This window comes from Bombus affinis, chromosome 10 (assembly GCF_024516045.1).
Source record: "Bombus affinis isolate iyBomAffi1 chromosome 10, iyBomAffi1.2, whole genome shotgun sequence".
NCBI lineage: Eukaryota > Metazoa > Arthropoda > Insecta > Hymenoptera > Apidae > Bombus > Bombus affinis.
The window spans coordinates 12,471,561-12,494,097 of NC_066353.1; the positions used below are offsets into that span (position 1 = coordinate 12,471,561).

Consider the following 22,537-nt stretch of genomic DNA (forward strand, 5'->3'; position numbering starts at 1 on the left):
TTGGTGTTTGACTCTTTCCGAGTTGGTGTTTGAATGTTGACTCTTTCCGAGTTGGTGTTTGACTCTTTCCGAGTTGGTGTTTGACTCTTTCCGGGTTGGTGTTTGACTCTTTTCGAGTTAGTGTTTGAATGTTGACTCTTTCCGAGTTGGTGTTTGACTCTTTTCGAGTTGGTGTTTGAATGTTGACTCTTTCCGAGTTGGTGTTTGACTCTTTCCGAGTTGGTGTTTGACTCTTTCCGAGTTGGTGTTTGACTCTTTTCGAGTTAGTGTTTGACTCTCTTCGAGTTAGTGTTTGAATGTTGACTCTTTCCGAGTTGGTGTTTGACTCTTTTCGAGTTGGTGTTTGACTCTTTTCAAGTTGGTGTTTGACTGTTAACTCTTTCCGAATTGATGTTTGACTCTTTCCGAGTTGGTGTTTGACTCTTTTCGAGTTAGTGTTTGAATGTTGACTCTTTCCGAGTTGGTGTTTGACTCTTTTCGAGTTAGTGTTTGAATGTTGACTCTTTTCGAGTTAGTGTTTGAATGTTGACTCTTTTCGAGTTAGTGTTTGAATGTTAACTCTTTCCGAGTTGGTGTTTGACTCTTTCCGAGTTGGTGTTTGACTCTTTTCGAGTTAGTGTTTGAATGTTGACTCTTTTCGAGTTGGTGTTTGAATGTTGACTCTTTCCGAGTTGGTGTTTGACTCTTTCCGAGTTGGTGTTTGACTCTTTCCGAGTTGGTGTTTGACTCTTTTCGAGTTGGTGTTTGAATGTTGACTCTTTCCGAGTTGGTGTTTGACTCTTTCCGAGTTGGTGTTTGACTCTTTTCGAGTTAGTGTTTGACTCTTTTCGAGTTAGTGTTTGAATGTTGACTCTTTCCGAGTTGGTGTTTGACTCTTTCCGAGTTGGTGTTTGACTCGTATAGATATTAGCATTTGGCGAGTTGGCGATTAAGTTTTGACTCTTTTCGAGTTGGTGTTTGAATGTTGACTCTTTCCGAGTTGGTGTTTGAATGTTGACTCTTTCCGAGTTGGTGTTTGACTCTTTCCGAATTGGTGTTTGACTCGTATAGATATTAGCATTTGGCGAGTTGGCGATTAAGTTTTGACTCTTTTCGAGTTGGTGTTTTACTGTTGACGAGCTGATGCCGGACTTTTGACTCTTTTCGATTTGACGCCGGACTTTCGAATATTTGCGAGCTGAGTCTTCACTCACTGTCCGCTCTCGTGTTATTACGGAGGAAAGCTCGGTGTGTGTGTGCTTTTTGAACGAAGGAAGCGGATTCGTTGTTCACACTTTTCCTTAGGAAAGTGAGGGTAACGATCCACGATGCCCATTGGTTATAGCCAACGTTAATGAATGAAGATAGGAGGAGGAAACCTCCTACCAACGTGGCTCGTGGGTGACATTGTTCATGGGAAAAACTCGCTTTTCCCATTACGTAACTACCCGCTTTCTCCGTAATTTGTAAGAACGCACAATAAACCTAAGGACTGTTCGAAGGACCATCCATAAACCGAAAACACTTACAGGATTGTAGATTCCTTCAAGTTAAGAAGATTAAGTTTATGGTGGCTCCTTAGGTTTATTGAAGGTATGAATAGTGGTACCTGGGCCTTTAACTACCAGACAACAAAGGATGGCGTACAGATTATCTCACGCGACGTAACAGGTGGTATTGACAAATTCCGCAATCACTTAGTAGCCAACCCAATACGTTACAACAGCCACGCGTACTCTGTGTTCGACGGGTATACTCGTCGAGTATCACTGAACGACAGAATTTATGTGCACGCTTTTCAAAGTTTTCAAAGAGGTCGCAATAGCTAACTTGTTAAGGAGAACGGAAACCTTCTTGTTCGAAGGATTCTGAACGAAGCATTTGCCCAACTCGTTGAGGAGCGAGCAATAGTTCGTCACAAGCTTGTAAGTACTTAGAACAGTAACAGCAAGGATTTGAAGGAGCTAGGAACAATCGAATATCGTAGAATCTAGCGGTAACTATCAAAATATGATTTGATGGAATAATATTTCCGACATCGTTGTCATCGTGTTTCAATTTGTGGAATCGATCGGTGCGTCTGGCGCACAGCTCATAGCGAAAGAGGATTTAGCATAACAAGAAATGGATTAGGATAGAATGCTTCGATGAATATTTATATACCTAACGCGTATACATAGCGACCGTTACGACCAGTGTACAGCATTTCTGTACTTGTATTAGGTCGTCCGGAAAGTGTCTTTCTTTTACAGACACGTCTTTTACAGCGATGCATCTTTATACAAACACGAAACCTAATCTATCAAACGTTGTGATCTTTATCTTAATAGAACAAAATGGATCATACGTAATTCGATAAAATAATATAAAATGGAAAATGTGCATCCATTATTTCCTTATAAAACGAAAGAAACTTTTCGGACGACCTAATACTTGCGGTGATTTTGATATAATCGACTATTACAATTTTATTTCTCGTCTCTTTATTAAACGAATCGACACGTTTAACAACCGCCTCAAATTGGTGTTACGTGCTGTTCGACTGGAAACGTTCAAATATCTGGAAAAATATCTACGAAGAGCTAACTTCCAGGAGAAAATTCTAAGGTTTTATCTGTCGACTGCGCGATGACCTGGAAACATCGTGTTAAGGTGGCGTTAACATTTTTAAGCGAATACTTCCATTTTTTATTACATATTCTTGTAGCCGACACTTGGACGTGTTCCAGACGCCAGAAGCTCGTATCGCCACCGAGATGTAGATCTTCAAATTCGACAGAGCAATATCTAAGTTAATTAGCAAAAAGTTTGTGCTCAAAACTGACTGATCGTCTCCAAAAACGTTAGAAAACCGCGTTTCGGCAAAGTCATACACCGACAGTAGCAAAATGAAAAGTATGTTTGCGTGTGATGTAGGTCGATGTGACTGCCACCGGCACGTGGAATTTTAAACCTCGTAGCTCGATAACGGACGGTAGGAAAGACGAGTCTGCGGCGTTTCGAAAACGTCCCAGTGTTAACTATAAAAATATATAAAGAAAAGAAAAAAGAAAAATATAAAAGAAAAGAAAAAGAAGAAAATGGAGCTATTCAATTTTCGTTTCGAGGTAGTCGCAAGGAACAGACAGGTCCGCCTCGATACTGTGCCACTTTCGTCCGAAACATTTTTCCTATGGTCCGCGGTATCTTTCCAGATATTCGAGCGTTTCCAATTAGACAGAACGTGCTACGTGGTAACGTGAAGGTTGTAGACGCGAATTATTACGAAACCGAGGTGTTATTTTTGCAGCGCGTAACTCGGAATATGGTTGGATCACCGTGAAGAAGCAGATCTTCACGGCGATTAAATGGACAAACGATAGGAAACAGGTTTCGGGAATTCTCTAGGTCGTAACAGAAGAAAGCACCGGAAGAAAGATGCGTTCCAGCTGCACATAAATCACACCGCCTAGGCGATAGCTTTCCTCCTACTGGCGTTCGTTCCGACTGTTTCTAGGATGGCTGTTGTTTCGGGGAAGCGTAAAAATTCGAAAACGAGCGAAAATTCCACCAACTCTTTACCAAAACATTTGCGGCGTAAAGATCATTTACGGAGCAATTTATGGGATAAGATCGCGCGGAGAAATTTCGTAAATTTGAATCGAGAAATCTCCTCTCCGGCAAATGTTCGAAATTGGAACTACGACGCTTTCTACGTACAGCAATTTTCAAGGCGATCGTCAAAGTGCCATATCGCGGCGCGTCTTCGCTGGTATTTGTGAATTTGGTCGAATGGGTTCGTCGTTCTTCCAATCTGTTTGCACGCTGTTCGAAGACATGTTCGCGAAACGTAGTTCTCCGAACATATATCTTCTATGTACACTCTAAGTACGTACGCACATATTTGCTCGCGTTAAAGCTGCGATCGTCGTTGATACTCATCTTCGTACAAAGATATCCGATAAACGACGAGTTCGCAAGCAGCGTCGATTAACTCTGTAAACGAACAACTTGCAATCGGGCAACTTGATCGCGAGAAATGAATTTACAAAGTTACGCGATTGGAAATCGAACATTGATCCTGCCATTGTACGTCGACACTCGTTCAATGATGAAATTCACGTTTACGTGAGGCGAGGTTGATCGATGTAGTTTCATTTAGGATGATGACAAACGCCTAATAAATTACCACCGATAGAAGCGTACAATGAGGCGGAAGAAATAGATGGACGCTGTAAAATCTTGGTAAACAGCGACTTAGAAAACAGCTCGATGTTTCGTGAAAATTCTCTAAAAATTGTCGAACGTCCGTGTGGCGAGCAAGAAGTTCGCGAGAAAATGGAGGAATGTTTAGCTAACGAGAACACGTCTTCGGTACACGGTAGTTTGCGAGTATTTGGCCAATCTCGCACAGTGTGGCACGTCCGTTCAGCTCGAGAATTCGGTTTAACGCGATAAAAAGCACATTGTTTGCGTCACATTGTGGACATAAAAGACAGGTACGTGGCGGTCTGCTCCGCGTACTCTATCCGATTAGCAGGTACGCGAAGCCCTATGCAAAAGTATATAGAAGTTGGCTGTTTGATACGGTTCTTGGCCGGAAATGCTTCAGTGCGATCCGACGCGATGTGCGAGGAGGGTTACGTGAGGGAGAGAATCGCTTTGTTGGAGGGTGAATAAAAAACTGACTGCAAAAATTTATTATCATTCGCCGCGTTCCAGTTTGCTGTCGAATTAAACGGTTTTCTAGAAACCACGATCTTTCATCTTCTCTCTCGTTCCGCCATCCTCGTCTTTCCTTCCTTTTCGCTACGATTCTTCGCACGTCCAACAGCCTTCTTCTTCGATCGATCGTACGTTTAATACGTTTGCAAATACATCACGATGTCTTTCAAGGATCTTCCCTTTCGTTTGCACGCTGTACCATCAAAACCGGCCTGCAAACATTGAGACGTTTCCATTTTCCGATAGGAGTGACATTTTCGACCGACGAAACGAATTTCTAATCAAATTAACCAGTTTGCTGTTTTTCACGAGCGCACGAAGAGGTGGCAGTATCTTGCGTTACGACCAGCCCTGTCAGCAACGAAATTAAAAGATAAAACACCTACTCGTTTCGTTGCAACTTAATTCGATACCGTAACAGCCACACGTACTCTGTGTTCGTCGAGTATACTCGTCATCGTCATTACTGTTCACCACACGTTTTATTAGGTACACACTTTTTCAAAGAGATCGTAACTTGAGCAAAAATAAAAGACTTGCTAAACTGGTTAAATTAAACACCCAGCCATTTGTAAACACTCGGCGCGATTTGTGTATTTCTTTCGCCACTTTATCTCCTCTTTAACGCTATGATGACTGATGCTGCTGCGTGCTGTGTTCACTATCAGCGTACGATATAAATATATATCGTACTTATTTATTTACTTTTATATTTCTTTCGTTATTAGCTAGTTGTACGCTTTTACCTTCCAAATATCCCAAGTTATCGCCCATTTTTCCCATAAACGTAACTTAGACCACGTTTTCTTAATTTTCCGCCTAAACGTTAGATTTCAAACTAAATTAATCGATCGTCATGGTGTTAATCGAGCGAGATCTTTCGATACGTAAAATATTTTCTTCTGCGATACTGTTTAACCATGTGTTTTGCTTCTCTTTTTCTCTTTCTAGGACAAAGAATGGCACCGGTATTGGGTGTACCACCTCCTCCTCCACCTGCTCCTCACATGGGACCGGATGGCTTAATCTTACCGAGAAAACCGTACAACCCTTACCTCACCTCCAGCAACCATAAGGACCTGCGCAGGGAATTGCTATTCAATCAGAAAGTGTAAGCTTCTTCTAAAATCCAATAGCCTCGTCTCCAAGACCTGTGTCAATAATATCTGGTAACAGTACCTGTAAACAAAATTTCTTTTTCCCATAACCGTCGTTTATAAAAATCTGCACACTTCGCTTGATTTATATCGACGCGTGTGCTCGCGTTAAAAAATCCAATTTATCCTGTATCGGGCATTAAAAATAAATTTCACTAATGTCGTAACACGATGTTCAATATTTTGTCTGGTAAAGGATAAAGGTAGCCAATTTATGCGTAATTTCGCAACTCGTGATAGAGCTCCGTTTACACGAACCTCGTTTACTCTATGGCGATTTTAATTAGCGTCTGATTTAATAGGGAGATCTCGTGGCTGAGTGCGCATCAACCGAACAGCAGCTGCTGTGATGCGAATTAAAAATACACAAATGGAGGGAAAAGTGGATAGATTATTACTATCGTAGAAAGTTCGATGGAACAAACGCTACGTACTGATCGGATAAATTCGTAGAAATAAAGTTCTATAGTCAAAGATTTGTATCTTAAAAAAAAAAAAGAAAATAGCGAGCGTTCGCCAACTTTTGAATGGCAATGTATTTTTATTTCATGCTTTTAAATAACGCGGCAAAGGGAGAGAGAGACGCGTGGCTGTCGATGGCATACTCTTCGCACGCCTATCATCGAGAAAATCGTTTCCTGCTGGCGTATGCGTTCTAGGCCTATACGATACACGTACACGCACATTATCTACGTGTCCGTGGCTGTGACTCATTCCCAGGCACTTTTACGGTTTAAGCAGGGCCGCTATTCAATTGAAAGGTTGTTGGCGCGCGTTTTTCTCATCGTGGCAATTTTCACGCGAGGCCCACCAACCACGAGGCGACGAGGCACGCTTGCCGCGTGTAATTAGCTAACCGCATCGGTTTTCACTTTCTTTCAGCGGCAAAAACGTGCTGAATCAGAAGAGCGAGCTGCAGCGAGCACTCGAGAAGCAGAGGGAAGCTGCCTCCAGGAGAGAGGCTGAAAGGAATCGGGAAGAGAATTACAAAGACGATCCAAGAACCGCCTTACAAAGGGCCATCGAGCAAAGAGCGAAGCACATCGAGATGGCAGTCAGTGTTTCTCCCCCTTTTCTTCCTTTATCTTCCTTAAGGTTATTCTGTAAATTAAAAGAGATCCTATAAATCTGTGGCAATGGTTGAGTTATTACTCAACTGTACGTTAATTGTTTTCACTTTACTTTCCATTTTGTGAGAATAAAGGTGAGACGGTTCTCTAAGTCCAATTTTGTTTGTTGCGATTACGTATGTAACTTAGAGTTTGTCCTTAATTATCAATTTTAACGCGTCTGATATTCAAAAAGAAACTGCTTTTCGTCTTTTATATTCGAATAATCGAGGAGGAAAGGAAGAACTTCGTTTGAAAGAAGTGTACTGGTATTATTAGAGGAATAAAATTTTGGTTTTTCAGCTGGAGCAGTCGCAACCGACGACGGAACCACCGAGCAACCTTTTGGTAACAGCGAGAGCGAAGTTGAGACCGCGCACAGATTCACAATGAAGTTACGTCAAAGGAGACAAGAAAAGAAAGAGAGGCAGAAAGAAAGGTCGAACGTAAAACGTGACACGTACGCTGTCGCCCGAGTGAGCAACGATCAAATTGCGTTGTAACGCGGACTTTTGTCACATTTTGTAATTTGACCATGTACATATTATATGTTTAATCCGATAAGAATTCGTTAACGGCAAAATAAGATTGTACGAGTCTTCGTTGAAGATAAAGTATTGTAACGGGGCATGTTAGATAACGCAGAACCGAAAAACAGTGGAAAATAGGTCGTGTCTATGTATCGATGCATTTATTCGTTCAAAGAATATTCACTTGTGCGTTTTTCGTGCTAAAAGTAGATAATTGCCTCGCTCTTCCAAAGTTCTCAGAGAGCGCGGATGCGCGCACTAGGCGATTCGTTTCGTCTTCTAAGCGACGTTAGTCTAGTTAGATAGTACGTACAGCCGTAACCATTGTTTTCCATATCTGTGAAAAACACGTGAATCGAAACGATGTGTATGTATCCGCGCGCATAGTCGAGTCAGGTCTTTTCAAACGATAAGTCTGCAGATCGCTGACTCAAACGTCGTTGTAAAACCGATACTTGGTTAGTGGCGTATATAGCACTCGATCAACGTGTAACTTGCTTACGCGTGTCAGCGACGCGGTATGATGCGTTGTGTCCTCGTTACTTCGCCTAGTTATCCGAGACACAAGGTGTCGAGGTTTGCAACAGATTGGCCTTTATAGAGCGCCTTGACGAGAAAATAGTTGGTCGTTCGATACTTTGTTACGTGCTCGAGATTTTTCAGAGCCTTCACATCTAAGGACTAATACCGTTAGAGTAATTAAGAGACCAGTCATGAGTAGCATAGAGAATTTTAAAACGAATACATATGTGCAAGATGTATGTGTGCGACGTTAGTTTATTATCGTGCCTGAATTTATACCAAGACTAGACCTGAATACGAAGTACAGAGATAGTGTTTTGCCACAATAGGATTGGAATAGTAGAATCGATACCTTGGGACCATCGTTCATTCGTAATCAACTACTAGCAGTTAAATGAAGAAAACATTCAGTAGGTTGATATAGCAGCATTTATTAAACTCCATTGTTTATAATTCATAAAATGAATAAAATATATATTGTTGCAATCAAGGTATTATAGGAACGTGATGGTACATTCGAATTTAACAAGTTTTCTATTGATAACAGTGCATCACCGTACATCTTCTTCTACTGTTTCAAAAATAGGATAAAAATAGAATAAAGGTAACCGTGATATTTGGAAATAATCGTAATAAAAAATTCTACGAAACACTAAAGAATCTCGTTAATAAGTTGACGTATAAATGTAAACAGAAATTGTAATGTTATCGCGTTGTCTGCATTAAACTTCGATTTGTGCAAACTAATAGTAATATTTAAGACTATTATCATATTGGAGCAATTAAAATATTAAATATATTTTATTCAACGTCAATAATAATATAAGCCTTTTTTCATCTTCACAAATATGCAGAAAAATAACAACAAACAAAAGAGCGTTGCTCGCAATACTAGCACAACCTCGATTATTCGACTATTCGTAAAAACATTTTCCTTTATTCATAGTCCAATATTAGATTAAAAAATAAAATAAAAAAATATGTAACTTTTTTATATTTTTAATATTTCACAATGTTTTGCCTTATCACCATTGTATAGTGTTTCTATCGACAAAGAGAAAACAATGAATGAGATGTATAATTAAATATCGCGTTATTAATAACATTCACCGTCAGTGTGACTTTACATAAATCAACTTGTACATTGCCAGATAGAAGATATAATCAGCACACATAACGCGATTTGAGAACAATAGACATATCAGTAATCATCTCCACGAGAAATAACCTCCTTACACGTTGGACGTAGAACGAGGGTATGCTCGAACTGAGCAGTATAACATCCCTTCACATCAACTAAAGGTGGGTAAGCCTCTACTGCACCTTTGTCGCATAGATCCTTCAAAGCCATTTGATATTTCACGCAACCAACACGATCTAACCACCGCTTGCAGAAAGCCAAAGTACCTGTTTGTTACAAATATACTTACTTTACTAGTGCTTTATTGGTTTTTCGATAGAGAAGTTTAAATTAGAAATGTGTTAATAAATCAATATATACCGAAATGCTTGTTGATAACATTGAGTAGGGATTTGCTACTTTGTAATCTCAATGGGACGAAACCGGCATCAAAGCACTTCATGTAATGAGAACAGTCTAGATCGTCGTGAACGATTCCTCTCCCAGTAGATCCGAAAGTTTCAATGGCATAGAATTCATTCTCTTCCATTCTGGTAGCTTCACCACCTTTAACTATCGGTACAGTTTTTCCAGCGTGGATACGATATGAAGCGATTGAATGACCGTTAAGATTTCTTATGGATTTTACCTAAACATGAATCAGTGATAACGATCTATGATAAAATCGGCAGATAATCTGAAAAAGGTAACAAACATACTGGGTAAGTTTTGCCATCTAATTCAACTTCGTATGATTCCATAACTTCTTGAATCGCAGCTCCAACATCGCATAGTTGAACGTCGATACCAGCAGCTTTAATTCCAGTATTTGTAGCATCACGAACCGCTTCAATGAGCCTATCGTATTTCGGATTGAATGCTAATGTAAATGCACAGTCGATGATTCGTCCGTTAATGTGTGTACCAAAATCTATCTTGGTAACATCATCGTACTCCAAAACGGTAGGATCGCCAGCATTCGGAGTATAATGAGCGGCGCAATGATTTCTTGAACAACCAGTTGGAAATGCTAGTCCAGCTTTTAGCCCATCTTCTCCTATCAATTTTCTTGCTGTATTTTCCAACTCGTTACAAATTTCTATCATTGTCATCCCAGGTTTCACCTAAATTAATTATGATTTTATATAAATTGTTTAATTCGATTTTCTTTTATAGCTATTTCATGGATACCACATACCCATTTCATAATATGTTTCCTAGTTTGTCTATGAGCTTCAGCTGCCTGCCTTGCTTCATTATAAATATCATTATGCATTCTGTCAAAAGCACGTGCTTCTTCACTAGAAAAACGATCCTTAGCTGTTCTATTATCTACTCCTGCAGCAGAGGGATGATCCATTATTTGCCCTATCGGAAAGTTCCCATCTGGGAAAAATTCTGATACAGGAATAGTCGGAGGATCTGTTTGTTGTTTAGGACCTCCAGTTTTTCCACGTGATTTGCGTTTCTTCTTTTTCTTCTTAGCATCTTCTGTTTCTGCATCATTTTCTGTTGCATCTATATCAGCTTCTACAATGTGACATAGATTAAATATTATATACATAAATGATTGTCTTTCATATAAATTTGGAGATAAGTTACCTTCTATATTATCTTGTTTTGTTTCTTCTCCTTCTGGAACATCCGCGCTAGCTTCACCAGCTCCTAAAACATATTTATGAAGGCAGGAAGATCAGTGCTGTGCATAAAATGATAATATCGTCTCAAAATTATTTTTAAACATAAATTTTTGTCATGAGTAATAACATAAGTTTAAGTTTGAATTATTATGAAATCGAAATATTTTGTATGAAGCAAACTTCAGCCGTGAGATAACAGAAAGTCAAGACATGTGCATAGTAATTTCCAAGTTGTGTCGCTCACGGGCATGTTTAGTAATAATATATGTTGTTCATTAGTTACCCTGTAAATACGAAATTACTATATAGAAGTAAAAGAGTAACATCATGAAAGAGTTGAAAGAAAAGTTTATTGCATGTGAATCCGTGTTTATTTTCAAAAATAAAAAGTCGGAACCAGTGCAAGACACGCTAATAATCCCCAAATACGCATAAACGATTATACACCCAATACCCAACAATTTATAAAGTAACGAACCAGCCTTCTTCTTCTTTTTCTTCTTTTTTTTCTTCTTCGAAGCTTCTACTGCACCAGTTTCATCTTCTTCATCAACGATCTCGTCTTTTTCCTCATCTACTAATTTTTCGGCAGATTTGCCGACCTCGTCCAATACGGCAGCCATTTTCAAGAGGAAACCAAACAATGCTATACCATTGACGATGGCAAAATACGTAGATATAACACCAACAACACCTTATGCAATTTTGTACCTCCTCCTCTGAAATACCGACCTCAAAAAATACATGGGTTCCCTACGCCCTCTGCATCTACTACGACGAACATCAAAATTATATTTACCTACAAACGAAATATGTACGCATATAAACATTGGATAAATATGTATGTATATTTATTATAAACACGAATCGAAGCTCTTATCGTACCTGGTCAGAGGTCTATAACCACAGATCTGTCAAAAAGCTACTCCCGGTTGCATCACTTCCAGGAGTAGCAAACATAGAAAAATTATGGCATCAAGTTGCCTATCATTTTCTACGCGCGAAATTCAAGACTTTAACACTTGTCTCTTCTGATCGTAAGGATTTTTGCTCTCGAGCTATACATTACAATCGTCGTCGCTTAAAATATGCGACCGACTCGTTTTATGATATGAACCATGTTATATCAACCATTCACTTTTTCGCATCCTAGAGATAGTCTAGAGAAAAGATGTAAAACGAACAATGGACGATTCCAGCTGACATCTCGAGAAGATGTGGTGAGTGAATTATTTTGAACAAAACAATACAAGATAGACCTGACATTATAAGGGATTTCATATTTTATGTTCTAAAATACCGACCACGAAAAAAATCTTTTTTACCATTGACCACACTTGTTTGTACATTGACTAAGGTCAGGTCAGAGAGAAAATTTTCTCTCTTCCCAGGTATGTGGTCAGATGACTGTTTTAAATCGTAGAGGGCGTAACAAAACTTTTGCTTTTTTTCTGGACGATCGGTATTTTAGAACATATAACGCAAAGTTTCATAAGATATCAGATCTATTCCGTATCTCATCTGTGATATCACGGAGTCCCATAAGATGCAATGTCTATTCCGTGCCTCATCTGTGTCACAGATCTATGATTTTGATCACAAATAAGCCTCGTTTGTATTAGAAGCAGTTTCGTCATCCATGACGAATTAACAAGCAAATTCATCGGTAAAACAGTACAGTAACGTCTCGAATTACTTCTTGCCGTTTGTGTCGTATTCGTCGAGTCACGTCACACATAGTTTCCGAAGAAAATTTCAACAAAAATGGCATTCGCTTGTGGTACATGTGAAACACCGGGCTGTAAAACTATAGCCAGCCTCCAATGTCCAACTTGTCTGAAAATTGGAATACAGGGCTCCTATTTCTGTACTCAGGTAAGCACCACCTTATATATTTGAAGGTTAGTTCAAGAGATAAATACATGTATCAAGGTATTTAAATATACCTCGTATGGTATTAATTAATAATAATTAAGATCATGTACATTTTATTTTTGAAACGACTATAGTATCATTCTTAGTATATAAGTATCGCTGTTAATATATTTTCGTAAGAAAATGAATAAATATCATGTTTTAATGATGTACGTTTATAAAAGATCTTTCGAGCGTTTCTCTAGATATTTTTGTTTATTTATTATGATACTTTTTTTATCATTTTAGCATGTTCATATTTTGTTGCAGGATTGTTTTAAACGAAGCTGGAAAACACACAAAGTCATTCATCAATTGGCGAGTGAGTTTAGCAATTAACAATTACGTAAAGTGTAGATGTACTAATGCAAAATAAATTTATAATTATAAGCTAAAAAAATGTATATTTTATCAAATATATATATACGTATTTAGATGATCGCGTATAAAATGCAAAAATACTGTTTCTAATAGAAGGAATAGGTGGAGATAAGTCTTCGAACGAGTATAACCCATGGCCTTTCTATCATTATACCGGTAAATTACGTCCTTATAAGAGAGAACCTCGTCGGGAAGTACCCGAACATATCAAACGTCCAGATTATGCTACACATCCAACTGGTTTGTCTGTAAGTGAGCAATCGGTACGAGGTTCTGCGCAAATAAAAATCCTTGATGATGAGGAAATTGAGGGCATGCGAGTAGCTTGTAAGGTACAACGATTATTAAAAATATTAAAATATCTTTTTTAACACGTTGATTGACGACTACTCCGATCGGAGTGATCGTGTTAATTTTTTATACTTAGAAAATGTTCTTACTGATTTTATACAAACATTTTTATTTTCTTTTAACGAAGAAGAGAACATAAATGAGAATTACTCCTATAGCTTGGACGAGAAGTCTTGGACGAGGCTGCACGTGCTTGTGATGTAGGTGTTACTACAGCAGAGATAGATAGAGCAGTTCACGAAGCTTGTATCGAAAGAGACTGCTATCCATCTCCACTGAACTATTATCAATTCCCAGCTAGTTGTTGCACTTCTGTTAATGAAGTGATATGCCATGGTATTCCTGATACTAGGCCGCTTGAAGATGGAGATATTTGCAATGGTATTATAATGATATCTTCTTAAATACGGATTTAATACAAGCACGATAACATTATAATTCTTGTTTCTTACAGTTGATGTAACTGTATATCATAATGGATTTCATGGTGACTTAAATGAGACGTTTCTAGTCGGTAGTGTAAAACCCGAAGTGAAAAAATTAGTTGAAGTTACGTACGAGTGTTTATCGAAAGCTATAGATATCGTACGGCCTGGTGAAAAGTATAGGGAAATTGGAAATATTATTCAGAAACATGCACAAGCGCATGGATTCAGTGTAGTTCGTAGTTATTGCGGTCATGGAATTCATCGTTTATTCCACACTGCGCCAAGCGTACCTCATTATGCGAGTAAATATCCTGCTTATAATTGTCGCTTTAAATCAATTGTTTTAGCTTAACTCGTTTTCGTTTTGTTTAGAAAACAAGGCTGTGGGTGTTATGAAACCGGGACACTGTTTTACTATAGAACCAATGATATCTCAAGGTACATGGAGAGATGAGATGTGGCCTGATACTTGGACAGCAGTTACCGCGGATGGTCAATGGTCGGCACAATTCGAACACACGCTATTAGTTACCGAAACTGGTTGCGACATTCTTACGAAACGACTGGCAAATGATGGCAAGCCGTGGTTTATGGATCGGTCATAGTAGTATTCTATTGTAAATTACCGCTAGTTTATGTCATCTCAAATTTTGTGAATACGCAATCACTATACTGCTTAAAAAATCTTTGTAATTTTATTCGTGAGAGGTTTGTTTTACCTTCTTCAGGATTGAATACCTTTCCTCGTATGTACTATTAGTATGATAGTATTAACTCCGGTATTTTTTACTGTATGGCTGTTCTATTGGCTAATTTTGTAAAAATGAAAAGGTGTGACGAGATGATCGAAAAGATAGAATATTTGTAGATTTTCGTTTGTAACCAAAATGACTCCTGTACCATATATTGGATAGATTACCTCAATGATACATATGTACATATATATGTCGGGTTGACGTTAAGATTAGAGTTAGGGTTAAAGGCGTGAAACGAATCCCCATTGGCATTACACGTTATCATTATGCAATAGAGGAGATATTTACTAGTGCAAATATGATTATGATAGAATATGACAAGTAATCACGATAATTAGATACTCGAGAAGCTAATGACAATGATCCTAGGCTCAATAATGAATCCGCGGTCAACGGGATGACGAACTCTACTCTTCTTTAGCGTCTAAGTTGTACTCAATGTTAATGCATGGAGCAATCACTACGTATAAGAATGATACTTGAATCGTTGATGAGATCGAACAAGAGAGCGTGTCTCTCCGTCACGGTGACGCTGTCGAGGAAAACTATGATGGGTGTGTCTAAGGGCACGAGATCATCGGATTCGTAGAGAAAAGTCTTCGTTCGGAGGATGAGGGAAATTGACGTTACTGTTAATTGGTCAATTTCCATATTGGTGGTTAGGGAAGGATGCTAGCAGCCCTTGAGGGAAAGTTGCTAGCGGGAAGCGTCGTTCGTGGAAAAATAGGTTTCTCATATTTCCCGTAGATGGGACAAAGACTATTTGTCTGTTTGAAGGACTTTAGCTAACGAAATCTTAAGATTTATAACGGGTCCTCAGATTAGCTAAACATATATTGTGGAGATGCTTTGACATCTGGCAATCATGTTACTCGAAGAATAGAGTCTGCGTGTGGCGAACCACGGGACAGAAACCGTTGGGATGTTTACTGTCGAGTGTCGCTACAACTATTTCTTTTTCTTAAGAAGAGCTATACTATTACCCCGTAGCTTTATTAGACAAAGCGTTCATCCCTTGACCGCAGCTACGTTCGGCGACTGGTTGTCGCCTCGAGCCCGAGCTCACTATCATAAGTCTAAAATAAATACAGTCAGATCGAATGACAATTTCTTAATACGGCTATGATGGAATCTAGATTACAGTACTAAGGGGTCTTCCCAAAGTTCCAAAGGGAAGGTTCCGGTGTTCTTTCATCTCCGACATATATAAGTGTAATTCAGATTGGTGATGCGCAATAATTGAAATAAAAGATTGATTGTTTAAATCAATGGCAATATCTTTTGTCCATTTTTTTTACAACGAAGTACGGGTACATCGACAAACTCGCCCGACAATAAATAACATTAAATAAATTACTATCCTCCACGCGACTGTTTTCAATGTATCGTCGACGAAAATTTAATAAATATTCTAATTATAACCACAAATCGTAATCTCAGAAAAGAAAGTTTCGTCGGCGTACTTTGTAAAAACAGTATAAAATTTCCCGCTTTAGAGAAACCCTATTCATTGTCTAAATTACACAGAAATCCCCGTAATGATAAGTCTGATCGATAAATAGAACTGTAATAAATATTTTCGTCCAACTATATATACAAAATGATTCGCAACAAAATGTTATACTCCGCCCTTTGGATTCAAACGCGATCCAAATTCAACATTCGATCGATCATAAGACGTTCTTCCGTCGAACGACCCGTTTGCCTGCGAATTTCCAGCATCCGCTTCGTCGTTTTCGTACTCGTACTCAACTTCTGTATTTTCTTTCGGTTCGTCATTCTGTATCTCGGTATTGCTATAATCATTTTCATCCGGCACCATAATTCTCAATGGTCTTTTGTTGCTATACGGATTCTGTCGTTGACGTTGCTGTTGTTGTTGTTGTTGCTGTTGTCTGTCGTATTCTTTCTGCCGTTCCTCGTATTGTTGCAGCTGTTGTTCATGTTCTTTTTGTCGTTGTTTCTGCCGATTCTGAACTCGATCTTGATAATAATTCTGATCATAATGACCGTCGTCGTTGATTTGCTCGTTCGTTTTGTATTCTTCGTTCTTGTGATTAGAAGGCATAGTTTCATCGGTCTGTACATTTTCCTGCTGCTGCTGCTGTTGTTGTTGTTGCTGTTGCTTTCGCAATTGCCCTATCAATTGACTGTTAACGTTTCCAGCAGCTGCCAGGGCTGCCAATTTTTCCGCAGCCTCTCGATTAGGCAGCGTCGTGTAAAATTGCGTCGACATTGCATCGTTGTTGGCCACTTTGTTAAAGTACGTCGTCTGATCCTTTTGATTGTTGGTTTGCTCGTATTCGATGTTATTCTCCAATTGTTCGTTTCCATCGGCTATATAAGCGAGATCCTCGTTCTGTTGCAGGCCAGCGTTCTCTTCCTCGTTCAGAGGTGATTCCGGTCCTACGTTGTAATTCGTATTGACCCTGCCAGCAGCGTAATCCTGGTTGAATAAGACCTGCTGTTGTTGTTGCTCCTTGTTATCTTGCTCGTCGTAATTGAACGATTGCATCTGGGGCTGCGAGAAACCAGTCACGCCGGTAGGCTGGAAGAATTGACCGAGTTGCTGTTGAAGTATGTGCTGCTGAAGTTGTGGCTGTTGACCTGGAATCACGATCGTTTCGATTTATCTTGTTATCTGAACCACGCGCTTCGGTCAAATCGATGTACGATATAGATAAAGGATAATGCATGTGACTTGTCAGATTTTCTATTTCTCTTTACTGTACCATTTCTCGCGTTTTGAAAAAGGAAAGAGCATTTTCTCCAACGTATTTTAATTTAATTTACGGTAACGCAAGATTTGTGTTAACGACACATGAAACGTTTATTTGTACATTTAATTGGTAGATATCAACGAAGAAGAAAAGAAACAAGATATGCTGGACTTTGGACTGTAAAAGTAACGCTAAAAAAGAGATATCGTGGATGAGTATTATACCTGTTTGATACTGCTCTGGCATTTTTTGGGGAAAGCTGTTTAGGAGGTCGTAAAGTTGAGTGGCTGACAGCGGAGGACCAGCTGGTGCCGGATGACCAACGTGTAGATCAGGAATTTGTTGATTTATGATGTAAGGAGTCTGAGCAGCGGTACCAGGGAAACCAACGTGAAGAGAACTGTGAAGATTCGTTTGCATAGGTAAGTTCGGCTGTCCGAGTTGAATGTTCGTTCCGATGAGACCTATATTCGAAGCTGGATGATTATTCAAGTAAACGTCGTTCGTTTGTAAGTCAGGATTCACTAATGTCGAAAGTGTTGCAAATTCCGGGGGCAAGAACGTTGGCAGAACAGTTTGATACTCTTTCTGACTGATATCGTTACTTTCGGTCACTTCGTACTGGTGTTGCACCGGTGTCGGACTGGTTACAGTCTTCTGGGGTGTCAAACTCGTGATGGTCGCAAGATCGAAATTAGGCAACAAGGAACCTACGAAGAGAACACGATTGTAAAAGAAAAAGTTAGAAGAGATAAAAATAAAATTAGCAGACAGACTTTGATATTATTTAATGTTATTTAAATACCATATTTAATGTTAGAATTTCAATCCACTCGTAGTGCGTAAATTTAGAAATATAATACTATGCATCGATAACAATTAACGTATACGTATATCGTGCATATTACGATCGTGTTTCTTTTTCGATAAAGACTAATAAATATCGTTTCTAGTAATCAACCAAATGAAAAATCTTAGATCTATTCGTTTTGCCAAGATTTTGGTTAGCGGATTTCCATTGTTTAACTGCTAAAACATCGAAGCTGAAAATAACGTAAACCAACCGTGTGGATTAACTTTGTAGGTAGAATCGGTTGGCTGTTGACGGCGAGACGTCTCGTCTGCATTCGCTTCGTTATTGAAAGGCTTGTCCATGGGACTGAGATTCGGTGCAGGAATTGTATGAATCGGTCCTTTGTCGTCGTCGATGCCACCCCTGTGTGTCGGTGGTAGAACAGCGGCTTCCGGCCTGTACTCCGGACTATATTCCGGCATTTTGTTCACGGCATGGAACTCCTTAACAGGTGGACGTTGCGGAAGAACCGCGTGATTATTTAGAGGAGCTCTTATCGGCATTTGATTCTTCCAAATGGTAGGTGGCACGTTGAACATCGGTGGTCTGCGAATTCTTGAATAAAAGAACAAATCGGAAAAAAGTCACGTTCGATGAAGTAACGAGGTGTTCGATGAAATTTCCGACATTCACCTATAATTAGGCGGTTTCTGGGACATTCGTTTGGGCGGGAAGTTTCCGTTTATGTGCATCGTGTTGCCCACGGAGATTCTATGGGCGATCGGCCATGATTTCTTGAACATCAGTTTAGGAGGCTGCGGAGGCGATAACTGGGGCCTTCTGATCTTGTACCTGGCTTCGACAAGGCAGACACACACGACCAACAAACAGCACAGCCAATTTGTCGTCTGGAATTTGGTTAACAGAGCGCGCCCGTTATATGTATTCCATGGGAAACAAAAAATTGGCAGTCGACCAGTTGTCATCGTAAAAGGTAAGTGGGTCTTCTTCTCTTATCAATATTTATCATCTATATCCTCTATTCTACGGAGGCTTTTGTTAAAGAAATTCAACGTTCCATTTAATTTTCATGTACGTAGGTCATATGAATTTTTGCTCTTTCATTAAAGTTTCAAGCGTAAGATATTATTTTTGAGAATTTATTAGGATCGGGAAAGCGGACGCGTTAAAACCGGAAGTCCAGGCCACTCTTACGGTATTCGCATATCAACACGTGCACTTAGTTTCATTCTTCGCGGTTATGGTACGAGTAGAGTCAACGCGTGCGATGTAATACGAACCAGTGATCCTCAAATATTCTTCGATAAAAGACGACAAGATTTCTCCATTTTCTTTAATTACCGGGTATATCAGAACGAGCGATTAGCATCTCGTTAAAACGAACCTAATACAGCAACAGCAATATGAAAAGTAACTTAAACAGGTTCAGTTCTACGTCCATTGGAGCTACGGCGAGAAAGGAAACCGTGTGTTTCGATTACGATTCCACGGCGATAAAATCGAATCGTTCACTGAAATACGTTTCAAAGCAAGTGCTTTGGTATTCAACACCATCCGCTCAACTTGTTACGTCGAGCGTCGTCGATTTGAACGGTCGTAACAATGACCGTGACAATGGTATCGTTAACCGATTATATCTATAGTTTGAGAGACGCTGGCACCGGCAATGAAACCGAAGAGAGAAGTGCCGCGAGTTGTTAGCGGACAAAGTGGGACGGTGTGCCACATCGACGTAGGAAAAGCGAGGGTAGTAAGAAGCTAAGAGAGGAGCGAGGTCGAAAAGAAAATAGCCGAGCATGGAAACGACGATGGTCCGGCTCGAATGGATTAGAAACGACGATGGTGGATGCAACTTGTTGCGTCGCGACGATTATACTTCGTTTTCGCTCGACTCGCCTTTCCTCTTGGTAATTTCGTTTGCCAAGCGCGCGTTATCCATGATGGAAGAAGATTCCACGTGAAAGGTCGAACGCTCGCTGGACATATTCCTGTCTTTGTTCTTAACGTCTGATTTATAACGTTAACCGATAGATAAAAATCCACGAAGTAGTTTAATTCGGCGAATGATTGACGATTCTCCTGTCAGGATATTGCGATAAAATAAAAATTGAGAAAGCTTAATTTTACATTTAGAACGTCCGTGGTTGGTTCGTAGTTTTTGTATAATTAGGCGTCTTCTATATCCCGTGGTACTTTTTCAGAAGTAGAGGAGAGAAACGTTTTCTCGAAGATGAAAGAAGAAACGTATATGGCTATTTCCCGTTAATGATAATAATCAGACATCGACCGAGTATCCTTTTTTTGTCATATAACGGAACTAGTTTCTACGTTGGGTAGACAGGCCTATTAACTTGATTTTTCAATCGTAGCGTAGTTACAGGCGCATACCTGTATATTCGTCCATCGTAATACAATGTGAAGAATACCGTGACATAACTAATGCCAGTGAAATTGGCAAAATTGTATAGCAATGGGAAGAGTTCTAGTTAATTGAAGAAAATTAATTCAACTGTACGAAGGAAAATTGTTAAAGTGAATTATACGCTGATACACGAATGAGAGATTATTCGACGTACGTATAAAATACTCGTGTCTTATTTAATTACTTTACCAGAGAATTATTTATTTTAATATTAGAAGGTTTCAGAATTATCTCATTATTTCATAGCTCGCGTTTCTTACAAACTCGAACGATATAATACGTAAAGTTCATTTTTACAAAAGTTAGGATAATCGTTAAGAAGAGTCTAATCTATATTTTTGTAATTTCAATCAGAAATGTCGATAAATCTCTTAAATTACAGAAGATTCGGTGTACACGTAAACCACGCTCGACTTCGACCAAAGGAAGTTACGTTATTTTCAACAAAACCGTCGGATCGTGCGAAATCGCCGTGTAGATTTTGTTGCTGTTGATCCGAAGACGAAGTTTCTTCAAGAACGAGGTACTAGACAAAATATCGGTAAACAATAACGATGCCAAAAAGCCTGACGTCTTACCTTCATTGTTTCGCCTTCCGAGCAAGAAGTTCGTCGAACGAAGAAATTACAATTTTCAGATTTATCACCTGTGCAACTTGGCGTTCTCACTGGAAGGAAAAGACGGGAAAACGATAAAAAATAGGAAAAGAATGTGCCGGAAGTTACGGCCACAAATAATCGAACACGAGTTAACGCGCGCGATGATTGGACATTGAGGGAGCACTGTGTGTTCTGCACGCAATTAGGTCATTGTCCTTCATTTATACTCGCAACCGGCGAACGTATCATCGAAGGCCGAAACGCTGTGCCTCCTACCTTACTCTGACGGATAACAGCTGCTTCGAAATGCGGAACGTAACCGGGAAAAGTCATGGGTTCCACGAAATTCACAAGAATTCCCAATTCTGCGTTTGTTCGTTCTGCATGTGCAACGGAGGCGCGTTAAGCGAATCTCAGTTAATCGTATCACGTAAGTAAATATCTTTCCATCTATAATCGTTTCTACAACGTTTTTCCAACTAACTGAGTCTACGATTGTATTAAAGTAACGAAGACATCGTGGATAATTTACATTTTAATCCTTTTTAATTTTCCAAAGGAAATTATTTGCCGTTTTGCTCGTGTTTTATTTAACCGTTCTTCGACTCTGCTCGTTTCTAGATCTTCGTAGACTGTACGCTTCGATTCTGCAAAACTTTCCCGAATTAAATAATTCAGCCACCTGTTCTTCTCTGAAACTCTGACATCTTCGATATATTTCTCGCTCTCTTTCATCTTACGTTCCTTTCTCCCGTGTTTCTTCCGACACGAAGAACTAAAGCGATACGCAGTCAACGTCTCTCCGAAACGGTACTTCGTTGAAGCCGCTTTTAGAAAAAAAGAAAGAAAGAAAATGAACATACCGAGCGGAGAATCTTCGTCTCCATTCAATTCTACGCCAATCAATTTCCAACAATAGCTTGTTAAACATTGAGATTCCTACAGATAGCTGGAATGGTACGCTCGTTCCGATCATTTGTCAGGTATGTGTTTAAACGTTTACACAGAGAACGAGATGGAACGTTTCAATGGCAGATTGTATTTTATTAAATGTACTACGATGGATGGAAGAAGAATTCGATGGCAGGAAAGTCGATTTACGAGTGTAACAGGGGCCCTTTGCGAGTCGGCAGATGGGCAGAGTGATCGAAGACCGGTTAAACGCCGTTTCTCTCCATATCCTGCTACTGGATTCCCTCGTGAGGATGCACCTGTGTGCGTGGATACGCGCGGACCAACGTGTGTGATCCAGTGACCCACTATATTCATCGGTGCTACGTGAGTTTATGACTAAAATTATGCGACCGTGCCATTCAATCTTTTTCACCACCAACTGGAAACTTTTCCATTGCTTTGGGCATTTGCGTGCCATTTCTTTGGTCGCGTAACGAC

At 39.5% G+C, this 22,537-nt stretch overlaps 4 protein-coding genes and 2 long non-coding RNA genes across 6 annotated transcripts in view; 3 read left to right on the forward strand and 3 right to left on the reverse strand.

Moving 5' to 3' along the window:
• The window catches only part of LOC126921138 (uncharacterized), a 43,291-nt gene extending 34,543 nt beyond the window's left edge, over nt 1-8,748 (forward strand). Inside the window, exons 4-6 of the mRNA XM_050732407.1 lie at nt 5,635-5,794; nt 6,723-6,894; nt 7,253-8,748. Coding sequence (XP_050588364.1) covers nt 5,635-5,794; nt 6,723-6,894; nt 7,253-7,342 — 422 coding nt within the window. The 3' untranslated portion in view covers nt 7,343-8,748. The remainder of the gene's footprint in view (nt 1-5,634; nt 5,795-6,722; nt 6,895-7,252) is intronic.
• Nucleotides 5,632-6,728, reverse strand: LOC126921150 (uncharacterized). The gene is made up of 2 exons (XR_007712246.1): nt 6,525-6,728; nt 5,632-5,862 (listed from the first exon to the last, which is right to left on the reverse strand). It is a non-coding gene; the product is annotated as an uncharacterized LOC126921150 (long non-coding RNA).
• LOC126921134 (methionine aminopeptidase 2) lies at nt 8,413-11,520 on the reverse strand. Its single transcript, XM_050732397.1, has 6 exons — nt 11,240-11,520; nt 10,724-10,786; nt 10,320-10,651; nt 9,841-10,245; nt 9,503-9,770; nt 8,413-9,408 (listed from the first exon to the last, which is right to left on the reverse strand). The coding sequence occupies exons 1-6, from the start codon at nt 11,382-11,384 to the stop codon at nt 9,203-9,205; spliced, it is 1,419 nt and encodes a 472-aa protein (XP_050588354.1). The 5' UTR covers nt 11,385-11,520; the 3' UTR covers nt 8,413-9,202.
• Nucleotides 11,521-12,271: 751 nt separating this feature from the next.
• On the forward strand, nt 12,272-15,859 carry LOC126921137 (methionine aminopeptidase 1). Its single transcript, XM_050732406.1, has 6 exons — nt 12,272-12,636; nt 12,946-12,997; nt 13,150-13,388; nt 13,566-13,788; nt 13,862-14,137; nt 14,208-15,859. Exons 1-6 carry the CDS (start codon nt 12,526-12,528, stop codon nt 14,438-14,440), a joined length of 1,134 nt encoding a protein of 377 aa, XP_050588363.1. The 5' UTR covers nt 12,272-12,525; the 3' UTR covers nt 14,441-15,859.
• LOC126921128 (myb-like protein AA) lies at nt 15,843-21,258 on the reverse strand. The gene is made up of 5 exons (XM_050732388.1): nt 21,125-21,258; nt 18,797-19,011; nt 18,375-18,718; nt 17,535-18,020; nt 15,843-17,197 (listed from the first exon to the last, which is right to left on the reverse strand). Exons 1-5 carry the CDS (start codon nt 21,128-21,130, stop codon nt 16,209-16,211), a joined length of 2,040 nt encoding a protein of 679 aa, XP_050588345.1. The 5' UTR covers nt 21,131-21,258; the 3' UTR covers nt 15,843-16,208.
• Nucleotides 20,457-21,302, forward strand: LOC126921149 (uncharacterized). The gene is made up of 3 exons (XR_007712245.1): nt 20,457-20,696; nt 20,929-21,069; nt 21,184-21,302. It is a non-coding gene; the product is annotated as an uncharacterized LOC126921149 (long non-coding RNA).
• Nucleotides 21,303-22,537: the final 1,235 nt, after the last annotated feature.

What these genes read in the sequence shown, in the direction of transcription:
- LOC126921137 (XM_050732406.1), top strand. Translation starts at nt 12,526, where the DNA reads ATGGCATTCGCTTGTGGTACATGTGAAACACCGGGCTGTAAAACTATA. An exon ending in GCTCCTATTTCTGTACTCAG is followed by an intron (nt 12,637 to 12,945) that starts GTAAGCACCACC and finishes ATTTTGTTGCAG; the next exon opens with GATTGTTTTAAACGAAGCTG. An exon ending in AGTCATTCATCAATTGGCGA is followed by an intron (nt 12,998 to 13,149) that starts GTGAGTTTAGCA and finishes TGTTTCTAATAG; the next exon opens with AAGGAATAGGTGGAGATAAG.
- LOC126921128 (XM_050732388.1), bottom strand. An exon ending in CTACAAAGTTAATCCACACG is followed by an intron (nt 18,021 to 18,374) that starts GTTGGTTTACGT and finishes TTCTCTTCGTAG; the next exon opens with GTTCCTTGTTGCCTAATTTC. An exon ending in GCCAGAGCAGTATCAAACAG is followed by an intron (nt 17,198 to 17,534) that starts GTATAATACTCA and finishes TCGTGATTCCAG; the next exon opens with GTCAACAGCCACAACTTCAG.
- LOC126921134 (XM_050732397.1), bottom strand. Translation starts at nt 11,384, where the DNA reads ATGGCTGCCGTATTGGACGAGGTCGGCAAATCTGCCGAAAAATTAGTA. An exon ending in GGAAACATATTATGAAATGG is followed by an intron (nt 10,246 to 10,319) that starts GTATGTGGTATC and finishes TAATTAATTTAG; the next exon opens with GTGAAACCTGGGATGACAAT. An exon ending in TGTTATCAACAAGCATTTCG is followed by an intron (nt 9,409 to 9,502) that starts GTATATATTGAT and finishes TGTAACAAACAG; the next exon opens with GTACTTTGGCTTTCTGCAAG.